Raw genomic sequence first — 18,633 nt, 5'->3', positions numbered from 1 at the left:
AATGTTTTCATTGAGGTATATTATTTAAATATCTTTTTACAATATAAAATTTTGGATTGTATACAATTTGTGGACGGTTTCAGTTTTGTGCGTTACAGTGAATAATGTGCACAATAAATAATAATAGTTTTGTGCAAACTTCTAGTTTTGCCTTAAAGTGATACAACAGTTTAAAAAATGCTTTTCAGTGGGCACATACATTATGATTATAGGATTGTCCTTAAATATTATTTAAGTATGTATCATTCACTTTGATAGTACAAATGTATATTCAAGGCATACAAAGTCCGTTTCAATTCATCGGAAGTATAAAAAATGTGTCAATTTCCTTGAACAGTATTGATCCTATTGGTGATTTTATCTTATTTATAAAATTGCAACGTATCGCATGAAAGCATTTAATTCCTGTAAATAATCTTCTTCCTTTGAATGATAAAAATTCATTTTTAGTTTGTGTATTTCTACGTGCCCGCATTCTGTACCAAACGCCTGGAAAAAAATAACACATATAAAATTTTTACACATTATTATCCATGAAAAAAAGAACATACCAAGTACTGATGAGATGTATCTCGTTTTGTTTTGCAGTATGATAATTGCATAGTTTTTATATGTCCACTATTTTGCATATTTATTTTGTATGTTGGATATATATCACTGTTACTTAAATCCCATATATGTATACTAAAATACCATATACAAAAGTTATTTCAATTGCTTACTTCGTTTAAATCTAAATCTTAAATATTCATTTTGTTAATTTTTCTTACCATGATTTATTGTCTAGTACAAAAAGAGTAAATGGTTTCGACCTTGACCATTGTACCGATCTAATAATGTATGTATTATCTTCATCTTTTAATTGTAAAATTGGTTTCTTAATATCTAAAGAGTGCAATCGAATTGTTCCATCATCACAGCTAACCTGTATTAGAAAACTGCTTTAGGAACAACGAAAGAATCCAAGAGAGTGAATGTAAGTAAAAATATTACCAAGAAGAACGAATATCCAAATGGACAGATTTCTATGCAAGTTATGTTCCCACAGTCATCTGAAACATCAAATAAAGTATTGAAATTACAATGAACTAATTAAAATTGATGTATTATTAATAACTTACTAGTATCCAACTTTGTATATACAGCAGGATTAGCTTTGTTACCAATACAAGTACCATGCAAAATACTGCTACTGTTAGTGGCAATATAAAGATTATTACTATCAATGCAATCCACATGCATATCAATGAACGTAGCTGCAGTGATCTTTCTAGAGAGTTAAAAGACTTTAGTACAGTTGAAGTTTAATAGGTAATAAACATGTTATTAGGGAATATTTACTTTTTTTTATAGTTAGGTTGTAAAAATAGTTCTTGGCTTTTAATAAGTTTTACACTACCCCAAAATGATAGTCCTAAATCGTCGACATTTTTGCCCATATTGTGCAAAACACTCCATATAACAACTGAACCATTTTCACTTAAGCTACATATCTATTAGTACAAGTAATATTCTCAATTAAAGTTAAACAAATAACTGATGCAGATAACATTAATAACTAAAGCATTACATACATGACAACATATAATGCGTACAATAATTTTAACAAACCTGTATTGGTACAAATTTATTGTTATGTTGTTCTATTGACTTTTCTTCAATTTTAGATAGTATACGTATTGCAACAACTTGTGCTGTATGATTTGTTTCTACATTTGTTGCTGTTGTATATGTAGGCATTCGTATTGTCCAATCTAAATTGTTGGCTTTATCTGTCACTTTCTGATGCCACATTTCATCTTCCTTTAAATCCCAGAGACTTATCGATCTATTGTTTAACATATTTATTTATTTTTATACAGTAAATTGTACAGCAATTGAAAGTAATAAAATATTATACCCATCCTGAAGTCCAGCAAATACGATGTTATAATTCGTTGAATGAAAACAACATGAAGTAATAGGGCAGGTAGAGTACAATAATTTAATCGGCATCGATGGTTCAGTAATATTCCAAACGCATCCAATACAACAATCGGTTATATAATCTTGTTTGCTGGATGTCTCAATTTCCTGAATAAAATATTACACGTTTTACTGCTATAGATTATATTTGGTATTTCAATAAATAATTCGTACTTCTTCAGCTGGAGAATGAATAGTCAGTAGGATTTTATTTAAGACTTCTGAATAATGAATTATCGTTACTGCTCTACCAGCCAAAAATGTTATGGAATTTATGGAAAGTTTGACAACACCGTCACTGAATGGTATTTCTTCTTCATTTTTAAATACATTTCCACCAGATCGTCTTTCTTCCAATAACGATAACATTACTTTTCCTGCGCGACTCATGAAATCATTTAATCGCAATATATCAAAGGGTTGCGGTAACATAGAGCTTGTAGTTTCTATATCATTATCATTGTCACTACCGACCCCAATTTGATCCTAAAAATGTGATATTTATAAAGATAAAGATTAATCAGTAAAAAGTTATAAGTGTATGTACCATACGAAATAAGTCTAAATCTTCCTTGGTTTGTAAATTTTTTCTGCAAGTTATTGGAAATTGAGTCCATTTATTTCTAAATGTTATTTCCTCCGTTTGTGTTTCTATGTCAATATTATCTTCACCAGTTTGCGTAGATATCTAAAAATCGAACGCATTAATTTTTCAATTAATAACACAATGTAGTATTATTAATAGACAATCACTATACTTGTTGAGCATTTAATTTTCCATAATTTCTAATAAATTCTTCATATGGTATAGGTGAACATTCCAGAACAGACCACTCCATAACATCTAATTTTATCATTTCTAATAGCTCTTCACCTCTACTTAAACTCTTTTTGGGTTTCTGAAAGCAATAATAAATAAAATTATTAATAAAAAGTTTCACTATTTCTCTAATTTATCAATTTATTACCTTTGGTTTTTGTTCCTCTTTGGTTTTACGGAAATCAATGAACGAAATTTGTGAAAGCGGTGGCGATTTTGCAAAATCACCCGAACGACTATCTTCGAATCCTTCATCAGTAGATAATGGTAACGATTTACTTTCCGATCTATCCTCACTATATAAAAATGCGTACACGTGCATATATTAAATTTTTATTTATGTAAATCAATATTATTTTAGCAATCATTTATATATAATTATTGAAAACAGTACAATTTTCACAATAAAAGTTATTTAATTATTTTGAAACTTGATCTTGCTTAAAACAAACCTAAATGATTTATTAACTGGTTGTTTTATCTCAAGAAGAGAAGATAGCTTTGAATCATTTGCAATTGAGTCTATTCTTGCAGCTCTCTTTCTTGCTTCTGTAAGCTCATAATGACCAGAATCATGCATATGTTCTTCTTCCTTTTGTTCGGCACTGTTCACAATTTTGCGCTACAGTAAAGTGATAACTTGAAATAAAAAATATTACTACTTTCGATACTATTCTATGATAAAATAAATATCAGTACTTGTTTTGCAGTATGCAGTTCAATTGGATCCAGTGGTACACTAATATGATTAATGCTTGTTTCTTCACTAACTTCAGATGTTTCACTATCTGTGCATTCTTGAAAATCAGATTCATAATCCTATGAAATAGTTTAAATTAGGCCTAAATTATAAATTGTGCATAAACTACAGTATTTTACCTCAAAATCATCTTCATAATCATATTCATTATCTGTCTGAAGTATCTCTATTTTCTCCTTTTTCTTCTGGTCCATTTTCTGTACAGGATCTGATCTATTAGTAGCAGAATGTAACATTTTTACTTCACTTGGACTTAATGTTCTAGATAGTCTACGTTGCCTAGACCTTGGTTTTGATTCAGTTGTTTCTGATGAATATGTTTTAACTTCTTCTCCATTTTTTGATACAGAACTAGTGCTTTTATTAGATAATTTAGCATTGAGTTTAGTTGTAAGTGATTGTGGTATAAATATTGTACTCTGTCCTCTCTTTTCTGAATAATTACTCTGTATTCTTCCACTACTACTTTTACTGCTTTTTACAGCATTGATATCTGACTTCTTCATAAGTTCAGTCTGTGTTTTAGTTGTTAAAATACTTTTTGATGATATTCTAGACTTGTTAATATTTGATTTGGATGTCGAGGAAAAACTTTCCTTAACAGGAACACTTTTAGAGGATTTAATAGGATGTTTTGTACTATTTTTGCTTGTTTGTAAATTTTGTGTTAATCTTGAGTGACTGTCATCCTCTTTTCTTTTTTCAAGAGTTTGAGACATTCTCAATTTTAAATCTACTTTTTCAGAATTCTCTGAGTCTGCATATGATGACGAACTTTTTGATTTTGCTTTAACATTTGACTGATGTCCATTCCTGACAGATGAATCCTTTCTAATAGTTCCCTGAAATATAATCTATACATTAAAATACTTTCATAATTTTCTAAATCTTACTTGAAAATCAGAGAATTTTATTTTTCATTTTCATTTCACAAAATGTGAAATTAATGTTATTTTATCTACGCGTTCATTGCATACTGTCTAAAAAAAGTCGATAAATTCGAGGTTGTCAATTAATATGCACTCTAAAGTTGAAATGTCAGGATCATGAAATTATAATGATCAAGTATGAGAATTGAATACTTAAGCAGTGACAAACGTTTAAATGTGGCCAATGTAAAAATGTAAAAATGAGAGGTTGATTTTTTAAATATAATGAACCACCTTATGAGACATTATCCTTTTGATTAACTGATGTTGACAGTTATTACAAAACCACCATGATGTAAACTATCATCGTTGTTATCACAGCGCTACATGTAGCTGTTTTAGAAAATAACACACTATAAGAAGTGTTTGTACCATCTACTGGTAAAAATGTATAGATAAATTTATCATATTATTTATTAAAAACTACTATAAATATTAACTAAATACAAGACTTAATCTTGTATTTAGTTAATATTGATAGATTTAATCTCTATTTGATAATATTCTCTAGTAATACTATGTATAAAAGCACAAACTATGTATAGGAAAGTCAATATGTAATAGAAAATATTTGTATCATCTATTGGTAAAAATTATAAACAAATTTTGCATTTGACCACACGTCTATGAATTTATATAGCAGACGAATTCGTTTATATATATATGTATGCATCATGTTTAACGAACAAAATACGTAGTTCTCCTTTTAGAAAAATGATGTTAAATTAAATAATGGTATGTAATGGTACAAATATCTCGTTTTAAATTCTTTCCCTATTTAATGAATCTAATGTTATAAAATAACCAAAATGACATTAGAAAACAGAGGTTATCAATATAAAATAACAAGAAAGGAAGAAACTAAGGAAGTCAGGTAAGAGAGATTAGTGTAGTGGATGATTCTGTAACATTTAAATCTTTTAAATTCGCTCTTCTCTTTCTTAATTTTCTCGAATAATGCATAACTATGAATAGATTGGCATCTCGGAACAAAAATAATAGAAACGGGGAGCAAAATCCTCTACGACGCCATGATCAGAAATCAACGGTTTCCGATTTGGTGTATAAATATTTAAGGAAGATCGCGTACACCGATAGCGTTCGAAAACAACGTAATAATGCATGTAACAAATTTCGAAGAAGAAACGCAAGAAAGAGAATCATCCATTCGCGCAGAAACTCAAATACAGGTATAAGTTTAATATGAATTATATTTTTTCAATGAATTTACTAATGTAAGTGATATAAAATCTCTATATTTGTGATATTTGGCATTTTAGATAACAGATTAAGATCTTATGTAAGTGAAGCACTTTCTTTCGCGGTGCATTCTGGTTATTTAATCCCCATCGATCGTACCGGAAGGTTTCTACAACTTTCCCCATGTTTGACGCTATTTTCAACGAAAAATAAAAATAATATGTATAAACCAATAAAAAGGTAATATATAATGATACAAAAAAGCAAGTAAAAACGGAATAAAAGGTACGAAGATCTGTTTATTATACATTTGATAAAATTTGTATAAAATATTGTAAGCACAAAACGTTACGTGAAAAATATTCCATTCAAAAATAATTTTTTATCATTCAAAAGAGCACTCCACTTGGAGTAGTTACTTATTAATAATTTAGATCAAAGTCACGTTTAGCAGAGTCACGAGCTCAACGAAAAATTTAATTATTTCTGTTTCGTCGATTCTCTTGTCGTTTACATTCATCTTGACAACGTTTAATCCACGCTTTTAGTTCTCTTTCCCGCTTTTTGTCTCCAGAAGACAAAATCTTTCCTTGCAATTCACTGTAAAAATTGTCCACGTTATCCGATAATGCTTTGTTTGATCTATTGTTTCCTATCGTTGTTCTATCAACAATTTCCATCGTTCTATTTCTTCCCTGAACATTTCTTCTTCTCGAGGACTTTATCAAGAAATCCTGAACTGGTCTCGTTTGTCTTTCTTCATTTATTCTTCTGTGATCATTTTCTTGCACATCTTCTCTTTCTTGCACTCTTGAATTATTATTATGTTTAGCGTTTCTTTGCACTTGATCCTCGCATACACATTCATCTTCGCCTACGTCTTCGTCAGTCATATTACAAGAGCATTCTGGTACTTCTCTAGCTGCAACATTCTCTTCATATTCTTCGTGTCGTCTTCGAGTATTTCTTTTTGATTTATTGATCCATACTTTTCGACTTTTGCTCGTAGGTTCTGATTCTTCGTCAGTTGTCGTTTCACAGTCGCAATCGTCACCATTATCATCGCGTTTCCTGCGAAGTTTCGGTGTCTTAACTGGCGAAGACAACGCGCAATCCCTTCGACCTTTCGAGCAAGTGGCTTGGTTCATCGAGATCGCATTTGGTCCGATTAAATGATACTCGTTTTCTAACAATTCCATAACGAATCTAGGATAGAAATTTATCGATAAGTTATCTTAACTTTTAGGGCGAAAGAAGAGTGCTATTCTGCACCACGTCATAAGAATAATTATTTGGAAATTCATTGTCGCTCTCTTTATATTTTTTAAAGTCCTGTAACTATTTACTTAACATTAGTAATATATATAATGATAGTATATAAAATAGATAAAGATTGTTAATAGAAAATAAACTATTTTGTTATTAATTTCAATAATGAACGTAACATTATTTATTTTTAAATAGAGAATATAATTTTCTATAAAACACAGTCATAGCTTTCTACAACTATAGCACTATATTGTATAGTTTTATAGAAAAGCAAATAATTGCACTTTCCTTATTTTCCATAACGGCCTTAGAAGTCCCGGTCACTAATAGATCCTTCCGAAATCTCCTAAATTTCATTTACAGGAAAAGATTTGATTGTTCATCGAGTGAAACGAACCGATGGAAGCGTTACAGTTAACAGTTGAACTGCAAACGAAACTGGTCGATAGATGCACGGTCTACGAGCGAGATAAACGGTTTTGCAGTTGCCTTGAAACGCGATCGTGTCTCACGCGAGACACAATTTTCGCCTACACCGGCTGTTTCGCTCTGTTTGACGCAGAACTAACCCTTGGGAACAGACCTGTTTCAGCGTGGTTCGCACCTGAGCGTAAAGGTCACCATCGTCGTGATAAGTTGCTTGAATATAGTCGACGATATCCTCTGCGGTGGATGTCGGTAGCAGACGGTCTTCTTTGCGCTGCAACAACCTCATCGCCTCCATCACGCGCAAGGAGAACCTGGAAGAATTTTCTGCGATGCGTATACATTCGCAGAGTCTCTGCAAAAAGAAAGAAATATTGTATGACGATGAATGACGTTAAGACTGCTGTTCTGTTTAAGATTGAATCTGATGTTTTATATTTTATGACCTATTGCTTATGTTAAATATTGTAATAGAAAGTTGAGAATGAAGGAGGTTTGTGAAGTTGGAATTGACGAAGGATGGTCTCAGGAAGATGAGGATATTATGGTTTGTTATTTAGTTTGAATATATTATGACAAAGTTGGAGATTGAAGAACTTTGAAAAATTGTAATTGCCAAAATTGATTTCAAGAAGATAATGGACTTAAAAAAGGAAACGTTTTATTGAATTTTTTAAAAGATCATTTTCTTCTTATGTAGTATATGTTAGACCTTTTTAACAGCAGGATCTCCTGCGCAAGCTGCTGTACACTCTGATTCATCGCCTTCATCGTCATCTTCGTCATCATTGTCTAAATTCTCTTCCCTGTCTTCTTCAAGGATTTCATTTAACATTCTGTTTGCCTCTGCGTCTGATAATGTTCCTGATCTTGAATTTTCCATATTCAAAGTAAATGATCCAGTAAGAAAGCATGTAAAATTTAGAAAAAGCAACACGTACTTTTATCGAGCGTGTGAATTTGAAGATTATCGTTTATCGAGATGCCATCGAGGTGAATTATCTTGAAGGATGCCGTATACGGTAACAATACATTTAGAATAACTTACGAATGTTCAGATATTTCTTTTAATAAACAAATTTTGTAGAATTGCAATAGAACTTAGAATATTTATTTATGATAATAATTTAAAAAACAATACTATTTCTTCAATAAGAATTTTATTTCTAGCATTCACCATTTATATCTACTACGTTATTACCATATTTTTAATCACTGTAGATCATCATATGAAAGAACAGTAGGATTGATTGATATTTAAATAATAATAACGATAGCTTCCAACATATATTAGTATTGTAAAGCATAGAGTCCAGCAATAGAATTAAATAAAAGGCCAGATCATTCCATTTTCCAAGACATATGAAATCCATCTTGCCTGGAGTTACCTCTGTAACTGTGTTTTCCATGCGTCAGTATCGATTTGCAATTGAAATAACAGTACATGAACATGCTATATGGTAAGTGGGCGGTGTGTTGGTTTGAAGAGGAAAAAATAGGAGGAGCATTTGATCGCTGGAGGGAGAACCGTATGAGTAAAATATTAATAAGAAGCAATGTCTGTTCGTACACGGAAACAACATGCTTTTATTTCAATAATGTAATGTATAATGAAATTATATATTGCTCTCTTCCATTTTAGTTATGCAAGTTGACTTTCTACAGCGTAGTTTTCCTCTTTCATATTTAAATCTACCTTTTCACATCTATCTTGTATTTGTATTGTAAAAGAATAAGAATCGTTATACGGTAGCAAACTTTTCATTGATTAAGAATTTAAAGAAACAATTTTCGTTAAGTATTCAATCTTAATAATATCTTTCTTTATGTAAAAATGATTTCATTCGAAGAGAAAATCATTACAGAATTATTAAATAGAATCTCTGCGAACAGAATTTCTATAAATAGAATCTATAAATAACATTTAAGAAAGAACGCTTAAAAAGAAATGTACCAAGAATCGTAGTCAAAGTACGATTACATCTGAATTTTTCCGTTGTTTCTTTTAGAATTTCACAAAACTATTGATGGTTGTTTCGTATCTGATAACGATGAGCTTACTGGCTAAGAATTACCTGAACGAGTGCGGATAAGAACCGTGCCAGCGCGGTAAGCCACAATTTGCCAACAGCCTGGGAAACGAAGGGCTGTATACTCCTTCCATACCTCACGGGACCAAACCCTAAGTCTAAATGATTAAGTTCTGGTTATGGAAGAATTACGGTATCTCTTATTATATTTTCTAGTATTTCTTAATGGAACAAGAAGCATTATGTTGACTCATTCAATGAAAGAACTAGGGCAAAGAATCTACGAACGAAAGAATCTGGAAAACTGTAAGAATCGGACAATGGTAGACTAGAGGAGGACCATTCAGCATATAGAATTTTTATATAAGATTGTATAACTTTTATCTTGTATCCATTATTTCTACATGATGTGCTTTATTAAATTATTTATTAAAATTTACTTTTCAAGATATTGCGATTTTTATAGTATAGAGTGAGCACATTAATTTGTTAACACATATTCATTCTGAATTCTCCAAGGATCAGATAAACCACTTATTTGCCAAATGAGTTTATTCCACAAAACAAAAATAGAGAACATTGATGATATATACATGTAAGCATCAATGCTACGGCACCAAACTTGAGAATTTTCATTCAATTCAATCTTAATTAAAAAATTTCATATGTTGAGTGTGAACTACTCAAATATAAATCTAGAAATCACGCGTATTCAAAAGTTACTTCATGGAACTAAAAATGAAACGATGCAGGTTGCTTGAAAAAAGTCAGGTAACCCAAAGGAAGAAAAGTAAAAGCTGGTACGTTAATCTTTCATTGCAGGCGATACTTCCCGCATAAGGGAAGCGTAAACGAAGTAACGAAAACGGAAATCTGCTAATCAGTACACACCTGACACGAAACACATAGAAGGAACGCAGAACGTAGTCGGAAGTCAGTGGTAAATAGGCAAACCGAGCGAAGTAAGAAAAGTTTAATCACGTCTTTTACCAAAGAGGAGGGGCGTCCTCGTGACGACTTGATGAGATAACTTTGCTTCGGTTGTGAAACAATGGGCGTCACGAATACGTGACTTCGTGCAAGGGTGAAAGAGGAGTCCGTGCTTCCTACGCGAAGATGGTAAACGGTGGATGAAATTAATGGCTAGACACGCGACCCTTTCGCTATGATGTCGCTTCTAGGTGTACGATACATGGAATCATGCGTGATCTTCCTTCGTATTCATCACTTACGAACAAGGAGAACAAACATTTTACTCGTGGAACGATGAAAAATACTTGTTGAAGCTTCTTCAAATGAATCGCTCATGCCTTAAGCTCTGAAGAACTTGGAGACTTAGGATCTGCTAGATTTTGTTTCATATTGGCATAATTGAGTTCCAACTGATAGATTAGATAAAATGTGAAGGTAAAAATGTTGATTATGTATAATAATTAGCTATTGTATTTCATTTATTAAATGTTTCATTTTTAAAGTAGGTAATTTCATTTAAGAGAGGTTTATTCTATAAAGTGACACTACGATTATATTTTTCAAAACAGACTTGAAAAATTCTTAAATCTTCTTTAAATACTTCCTATCTATATTTCAATAAAAATTGTGACTCAAATTAAGATTGTTACCAAACATGATCACTAAAGGAAACAAGTAAATAGGTCAAAATACCTGCAACAGTACCTATAATGAATCGGTAACTGTTTATAATACTAATAACTACTATACTATATCTTTGTAATATCTTAAGTTTAAAACCATGGCAAACCAGACTAATCATTAGGTATAACAAAAGTATACCTAAAAGAACTTTTGATACCAGAATTTTGATACCGCAATAGGCCAATCTTTAAAATAATTGCTTCCCCTTTTAAAACAAATATATCTAAAGGAAGCAAAGGGAAACTCTGGTTACTTTAAAAGTAGAATTAAAAAAGACAGAGGGTACAATGAGGAAAATGCGATGGCGGCACGAAGATATGGTCAGAGTGTGTAATCCGTCGTTTTCCAGGACTGCGATTACGCAGATTAGTCGGAGGTCGCGCGGTGTCATTGGGATCTAAGGGGTTTCGGGGCGCATCCGGGGCTCAGGAGGTCACATGACGTGATGTCACGTTACTCGTTGGTCGCGGGCAGGTGTTTGGGTTCGCACGAGCAGAGACCAAGCGAGCAAGAGCCGCGGGGGCGTTCGCTATCGCGAATCCAGCCGCATAATGATAACGAGCGGCCGACAGAGCGACGAGAACACGGTTCGTAATGTAAGGACAGGTCTCGTTGATTATTTTTGCTTCTCTGTGAAAACGTCAGACTTGATCAGATCGATTAGCAGGTTTGGCTTTCATTGGTATCATTATAAAGGAAAGATTACCATTATATGTATATTATACCATTATATTACTAAGTTGTCCATTTTCTTTGCATATGTAGAAGTAAAAAATTGAATTTTGAAAAGGAAATTGAAAAATTCCAAGGAGACTGATTTTTTATTAATTAACAATCAGTGCTTCTCTTAAATATCTTAAGTAATCTCAAGTAATCTTAAGTATCTTAAGCAAAATTCAAAATTACATTAATCTTAATACTAGTAGGAGTATTCTTTTTAAGATTCCTTATGTGATCTCTTAACAAGAATGAAAAAATTACCATGAAGGTATATATTGGTAAAATATACATATTGTAAAAATTAGTAGGAGTAGTATGTTTAAAATATTTATTGGCGGTAGTTTTCGATACTTAAGTAAATCTCAATCCAATTTCTTCAACAATCTAAAAGATATATTCATTTAGCTGATAGAAGGTATACTTTAAAATAACATCTACGTTTATTGAAGAAGATCCCAATGATAAGGATATCTTTTCTTAACTTAAAAGATATGTAAATGTAGAATAAGTATTGCAAAAATTGCTAGGGAGTATAGTTCATGTTTAAAAGCGGGTCTGGGAATGAATCATTTTGTTTCTTACAGGTACACCTGGCGAACTTATGGAAGCTAAACTGTTGTTCCTAAGACACCTGTACCGTGGCCTCGTGAGATCACGACCACATGGCTGTTGGCGCATCACCCTTCAACGCTAAATTAGATATTACGATAACAAATGGCGTTATTTAACCCGCGGTGTGCCCCCGTCCCCGAGTTAAATTTGAACAGGCAATATAATCCACGCTGCTCATCCCCTTTTTTCGCGTACGAAAACGACACGCTATTCCGTAAATCACCGTCGCACCTCCAATTTTCTTTCGTGCAATTACGTTTACCGCTATTAGTGCACAACTTGTGTTAAAGGAAGGAAGAAGATTTAATGCCGCAAACATAGACAAAATTAAGGATATTACAAATATAGCGAATTCGTTGAAAGTAGAATTTTTTAACTGCCTAAGAATGTTATTTAATTTAGCAGAAAGAAATTAAGCGCTATTTGAAGCACTAGTTGAATAATTCTTGAAATTATTTTCTCTACGCATATACAAATATCTTTTTCAAACAGAATAATTACTTTTTTTAAGCGTTGATAAAAGCAATACGTAAACATTGATGTAAAATTTTCGATCATTTGACTATATCTATATTTTTAAACTTTTAGATATTTTTATATTAATATTTCTTAAGATTCTCGCGTTGCAAATTGAAAAGCGTGTTTAGTGCTTATCTAGCGTACGACAGTTAATTGAACAATTGGAAAGTATTTACTGATCGAATTACTAATATTATTCATATTTCCTGATCGTTCTGTGCCGATTATGCTTCGCAATACACAGCTACAGACACGCGAAGGTCAAAGGACCTGGTTGTTCTATTGCAGTACAGCTAACTCCCGCGAAAAGCAATCGATCTTTTGACCATTAATTGCCATCCATGTCGTACGGACGGCGTGGATTGCAACATTGATGAGGTCGAATAGAAACAATTTTAAGGCACGAGTCAGCCTCATCAATGTTGCAGTTCCCCCATTCGATATTGCCTACACGGTCGTGTAATTTACTTCATAATAATTACCAACGCATTAAACATTCGTAGGTAACATGAAAGTGTCAGCTGCCGATTGTCCCAGAGACATTAGAAACGCGTAGGTAGGTGGTTCTTGTCTGCTAGATTAACATAGCATGCCAATGTTCTTGTATGTCTATATGTACATATGTATGTAAGCATAGACAGATGAAGATAAATGTCATAAAATAATTTGCCAAAAGGAAAACTTAAGGATTCTGAAAATATGAGAGCCTCTGCCAAATAGATCGGCCAAACAGTGAATAAAATACGAATTAGGAATAATACATGGCACGCTATTAATATAATATAAAGGTAATATATTATATCATTAAAAATATTGTATAAATATTGTCTAGCATAAACATAACTTATACAGAACTTGAAGGATATTGTATACCTACAAAATATCTTTCATAATTAGTGTCTCTGTCTATGTTTATGTTTATATTTCTGTCTACATATTTATGGTTTTTCGAAGACACTTGAAGGAGATTTACTACCTTAAAATATCCTATATGTAGAGATATAATATAACAAACAAAGAATAATAAAGGTGTTCCCGAGTCCTTATCGACATAATAACGAGACTTTTGTATTTCTTGCAGGTAGCAAGGTAGTTCCTTTCCAGCAAACAGACTGAATAGGATTATCGGTTTTAAAGTAGCGTCAGAAAGTGCAGTTTCAACTACATATACGAAATATAGATTTTTAAAATTGTATTTCCTACACATAATAATAGCAAAATCTAAGGTATTTAATAATGTTTAAAAATTGGAAATTTAAATTTATCTTATTTTGCAATGGTTTATAGTAGAAGCTATGCAATAATTATTAGTGACATGAATTTATACAGCCATGAAATGTTATAGTATTATTTGTAAAGTATAAAAGAACTATATGAAACAGAGCAACATTTATGCGAAAATTTTCAAAAGTATGAATATGTGTTATCTTCTTCTCTGTCCTATATATTTATATAGAGATATAAATATACATTTGTATCTTATTTAAGATAACATTTGCCTTTTAACGTTATTATATATTTTTATTAATATTTTTAGTTTTCTGTCTATACGTGATTCAAGAAGAGAAAGCAACTGCGGCGTGGATTAGGAGGATCAGCTGTTTTGTGACGCAGAGAAGGTATTTTTTGTAGAATCATTCACTCTGACGAACATTCAAAAAATATCTTACTAGAAATCTAAGCAAAAACGAAAGGAATAGAATACAGAGTTCGTAGAATGTGCTAAAACTTATCCAGAAATCTGCAATACGTGTAGCATACTCTTTGACGTTTGTACACGTTGATCATGTGAAAAATGACAGAATAGAACTGTTGGGCCCCACTAGCCCATGACATAGTACAGTCGGAATATCCTCGCATTCCCTTCTTAAGTCCCAGGATAAACGAAATGCTCCATGCATTTAAAACTTCACGTTTTCTTACAAAAACTTAAATTTCATACTTATTTCTATAATACCCACATTTCTACCCTTACATGATAAATATATAAGATATAAGCGTAAGTATAGGTATGTCAAAAATATCTTCTTTTAAAAAATGACAAATTCTTACTATAATTATAATATGTTTCGATATGAAATAAATCATAAAGACTTTTTTTTACAGAAAAAATTGTCGTTCCAACATTAATTCGAGGCACGCAGAAGTGAAGCAACGATATGACCAAAAGAAAAAGAGCATAAATGCGTGTTTCATAAACAGTAACGTCCGTCAGTAACAACTTTCAACGCGATGCCGATGCTAATCTCCATCATTCAATCATGCAAGATACGAAGAGCCCAGCGACCTATTATAACAATAGATCTAGAGATTAGGGTCGTGATACGTGCGTAAGGTTGAGCGATTATCGCCTGCGGGCCCCATACCCGGGGATTGGCCGCCCAGGGTTAGGTTTTTGCCTTGCTTGACCACTTAAAATACCAGCCAAGTACTCACCCCTAACGATTCAGGGGCGGAACAATAGCTAGCTTCTGCGTTGCGCATGTACAGAGAGGCGGAACCATCCCTGATGGCGACGAATTGGGAATCCTTCCTGTGAGAAGGTATGCGGTAACGAAGCACGTGATAAGGAACATCAACAGACCTTACGGAAAGTTATGACGAGAAAGAAGTTACGTCGCGAAGAAGTCGAAATTCCTCTTAAACACTTAATGGCGTCCCTAAACATCTAGCTAATATTTCTCAATATTTCCAAATTATTATTGAATTTATGGTTAGTGAATACGGGAACAACTAATTCTGTGAAACGTGGAAACATCAAAAGAAAAGAAACTGAGTTTTATTTTACAATTAATCGAAATTATACAGATTGAAGAGATCAAGAGGAGGTTGTAGATTTAACATTTGTGGATAATAAGTGAAGAACATCTGATGAACGCGATAAATTGTGAGTTTCAATTAATTCAGGATTAGGAGTGGTTTCATAGAAGTTGATAGGATGCTTCCAAGTACTTCTATCGAATAGAAATATCGGTGATTTATTTGATTCATTTGTGGATGAAAATAATTTGACCGTCTTTGAAAGTGCTGCACGTGGTTTCATTGGTGTTTATAGTTTCTATCTGTTTTAGAGGAATGAGCTCTCACGCGCATGCAAGGACAATTTGTAGCGGAAGCGCAGTATCAGGCGCGGTTTCTGCGTTGCATTTCTTGAGAAGCTATAGCCTGTTCGCGCCAACTTCAGGTACTTTTATGGATTTTGAATTCTCTATTGTTTAATTAGAAATCTGCATCTTCTTACTTTGATATCAATTTTCTTCATAACCATAAAATACAATTTTTTTCTTGATATTTGTACATTATTATATTTATTTATTGTTCAAATTGACATATATAATTTCATTTTGTGTTTATTATGTCTTTTTCAGTTTTGTAATTTGACATTTTGTTTAGTTAATGAGCAAGTGAACCAATTCATGGATAGATGAATATATTGATCAACATGATTGTTGAATTAAGGCGATTTCCACACGGTTTACAACTCCTCAAGTAGCCGTGATCGTCTAGTGGTTAGGACCCTACGTTGTGGCCGTAGTAACCCAGGTTCGAATCCTGGTCACGGCAATGTGCTATTGACACATTGTCACGGTAGAGGTTTTTTTTGCAATGTTTACTTTTTTTCACATTTAAAATGATAGAATATCCTTATTATTATGTTATTAATATCGTAGGAATAATTAGAGGGGTAAATGAAAAAGGTAAAATCAGTCTGGGCAGAAATATTTACAAAGGTTAATTATAATATAGTATTCATAGTGAATCGACAAGGATTTTGTGAAAATATATAATACGTTAAAATCAATCATACATGTAAGTTTACTGTATGTTGTTAAAATTGTATCTCTAAAATGAAATAAGACACAATTTCTTTATTTTTCATTCATCCCCTTTAGAATGGCGTTGAATTTTTATTAATTTCATTGAATTACATAGTTGTGTTGCTATTTTAAATGCAGTACTAAATAAAGATAAAAAGAAATAATCTATAGAATTGGAAACAAAAAATGAATTGCTTTAATTACCCCTGGTGGGACTCGAACCCACAATCCCCGGTTTAGGAGACCGATGCCTTATCCATTAGGCCACAGGGGCGGTTGTTACTTCATTTTTTAAAAATTGTATATATTATTGTGATCATGTAACAAATTTTATACACATTAATCATTTTATTACTATACGAGAAATATCTTTCAAAATAATTAAATTAGAGAAATTGAGATTCATAAATAAATACTGAATAGTTTAATTGCTAGATTTCTACATTTCTCAAAATAAAACTAGAAGCTAGTTGGCAATATCTTCTCCTTATCATTAAAAATATAATATCGGAAATCATAATAAAATTATATTAATTTTGTAGATCTGTGCAGATATGAACCATACAATTCCAAAGACTACAACTTTAGAAATATCGAGATTTTAGAAAGTTCGAATACACCGGATACTGGAATCGGCCGAACGCCTTCACCGTTGTCAACAACGTTTTCACTTCCAGGATCTTTACTTCAACCACCATTCGTAACTACTATGCAACCTTTAATACAAACCATAAGTGTGCCCCCGGCATTTTCAAATAGTAATACAAGTAAGTGAATATTTATCTCAATTACTTAGTAAGAAACATACTTGTACAAATTAAGAATTATTATTTGTTATTATTCAATTGTGTTTCTAAGTGCCTCGGTAGCGCAGTAGGCAGCGCGTAAGTCTCATAATCTTAAGGTCGTGAGTTCGATCCTCACCCGGGGCAAAACTTTTGTATTTTTCGCTAAGTATTATTGATTAAACATTGATGGATAATTTTACATTTATAGTGTTTCGTAAATATGTGAGTATGAAGTGCAATGATTAATGAAACATTTCATCTCTCGGTAAAACAGGTACAATGATAAATCGTCACTTTTTGGGGGCGAATAACATTGCAAGCGTACACAGACGACCCAGAAGCGAAAAGAAACCCATTCCAGATGATCAGAAGGACGAGAAATATTACGAAAGGCGTAAACGTAATAATCAAGCTGCGAAAAAATCTCGTGACGCCCGAAAAATACGAGAAGATAACGTGAGTAAAAGTTGAGTTATATTGCTACAAGAACAAGAAAATATTTATAATGTATCAAATTGTTAAAATGTTATTGTAGATTGCATTACGCGCAACTATTTTGGAGCATGAAAATGCAATTTTGAGGGCACAAGTGATAACGCTTCGAGAGGAAGCACAATGTCTGCGGCACATGTTAATAAAACAGCAAGCACCACCACTACAATCTATCAATCGTACAGTTTCTTCTATGACACCTGTTACATTATCACCTCCTCATTCTACAGCAACTTTAGATTACCAGATTTGAAATATGCCATTAATAAGAGGACGATAAAGATATAATTTCTCATAATCAAAGGAATAACTTGGGAGGATTTCTTTGGCGAACACATCATTCTCAAGGAATAATATTATTCGTTTAGATCTGTTGTGTTATGAAGGTTTAAATTTTATTAATGCCATTAGTCTCATTTACGACTAGTCAATGCATATAGTTTAAAACAAGCAGGTGAAAAGATTTCACTCTTCATAAATTTATCTAAATGAGGCAATGTATAGTTTTAATTTAACAATTGTTGAGAGAAATTTTTAAATTTGAATGCAAAGCATTAACACAAAATTATATTGACGACTCTTTTTACGAATATCTTTCAAAGTGAAAAAGAGTTAATATTGTTTCGCCA

General features: G+C 32.2%; 3 protein-coding genes and 4 non-coding genes across 8 annotated transcripts; 5 read left to right on the top strand and 2 right to left on the bottom strand.

Moving 5' to 3' along the window:
* LOC100648609 (cytoplasmic dynein 2 intermediate chain 1) lies at window positions 1-4,815 on the bottom strand. Its single transcript, XM_012317304.3, has 16 exons — window positions 4,709-4,815; window positions 3,665-4,387; window positions 3,485-3,604; window positions 3,238-3,407; window positions 2,934-3,081; window positions 2,724-2,864; window positions 2,513-2,653; window positions 2,140-2,451; window positions 1,901-2,073; window positions 1,612-1,828; window positions 1,342-1,493; window positions 1,122-1,270; window positions 994-1,052; window positions 771-925; window positions 552-684; window positions 1-489 (listed from the first exon to the last, which is right to left on the bottom strand). The coding sequence occupies exons 1-16, from the start codon at window positions 4,718-4,720 to the stop codon at window positions 367-369; spliced, it is 2,928 nt and encodes a 975-aa protein (XP_012172694.2). The 5' UTR covers window positions 4,721-4,815; the 3' UTR covers window positions 1-366.
* Window positions 4,816-5,111: 296 nt separating this feature from the next.
* On the top strand, window positions 5,112-7,053 carry LOC105666577. The gene is made up of 3 exons (XM_012317312.3): window positions 5,112-5,348; window positions 5,450-5,664; window positions 5,755-7,053. The coding sequence occupies exons 1-3, from the start codon at window positions 5,284-5,286 to the stop codon at window positions 5,916-5,918; spliced, it is 444 nt and encodes a 147-aa protein (XP_012172702.3). The 5' UTR covers window positions 5,112-5,283; the 3' UTR covers window positions 5,919-7,053.
* A 6,883-nt stretch (window positions 7,054-13,936) lies between these two features.
* LOC100642387 lies at window positions 13,937-17,380 on the top strand. 2 transcript variants are annotated; one of them, XR_007226567.1, is made up of 7 exons: window positions 13,937-14,132; window positions 14,444-14,525; window positions 15,013-15,793; window positions 15,978-16,090; window positions 16,275-16,500; window positions 16,578-16,716; window positions 17,267-17,380. It is a non-coding gene; the product is annotated as an uncharacterized LOC100642387 (transcript). The 2 variants fall into 2 exon arrangements; XR_007226566.1 differs by having other exon boundaries at window positions 13,938-14,132; window positions 16,275-16,494.
* Window positions 16,399-16,470, top strand: TRNAH-GUG. Its single transcript has one exon. It is a non-coding gene; the product is annotated as a tRNA-His (tRNA).
* On the bottom strand, window positions 16,926-16,998 carry TRNAR-CCU. The gene has a single exon. It is a non-coding gene; the product is annotated as a tRNA-Arg (tRNA).
* A 53-nt stretch (window positions 17,381-17,433) lies between the features above and the next one.
* On the top strand, window positions 17,434-18,257 carry LOC125384625 (transcription factor ces-2). The gene is made up of 3 exons (XM_048412761.1): window positions 17,434-17,491; window positions 17,787-17,968; window positions 18,048-18,257. The coding sequence occupies exons 1-3, from the start codon at window positions 17,434-17,436 to the stop codon at window positions 18,255-18,257; spliced, it is 450 nt and encodes a 149-aa protein (XP_048268718.1).
* TRNAM-CAU lies at window positions 17,584-17,656 on the top strand. Its single transcript has one exon. It is a non-coding gene; the product is annotated as a tRNA-Met (tRNA).
* Window positions 18,258-18,633: the final 376 nt, after the last annotated feature.

Source organism: Bombus terrestris, chromosome 15, assembly GCF_910591885.1.
Source record: "Bombus terrestris chromosome 15, iyBomTerr1.2, whole genome shotgun sequence".
Taxonomy (NCBI): domain Eukaryota; kingdom Metazoa; phylum Arthropoda; class Insecta; order Hymenoptera; family Apidae; genus Bombus; species Bombus terrestris.
The sequence above is the reverse complement of the archived record's forward strand: the minus strand, read 5'-3'. Positions and strand labels throughout refer to the sequence as shown.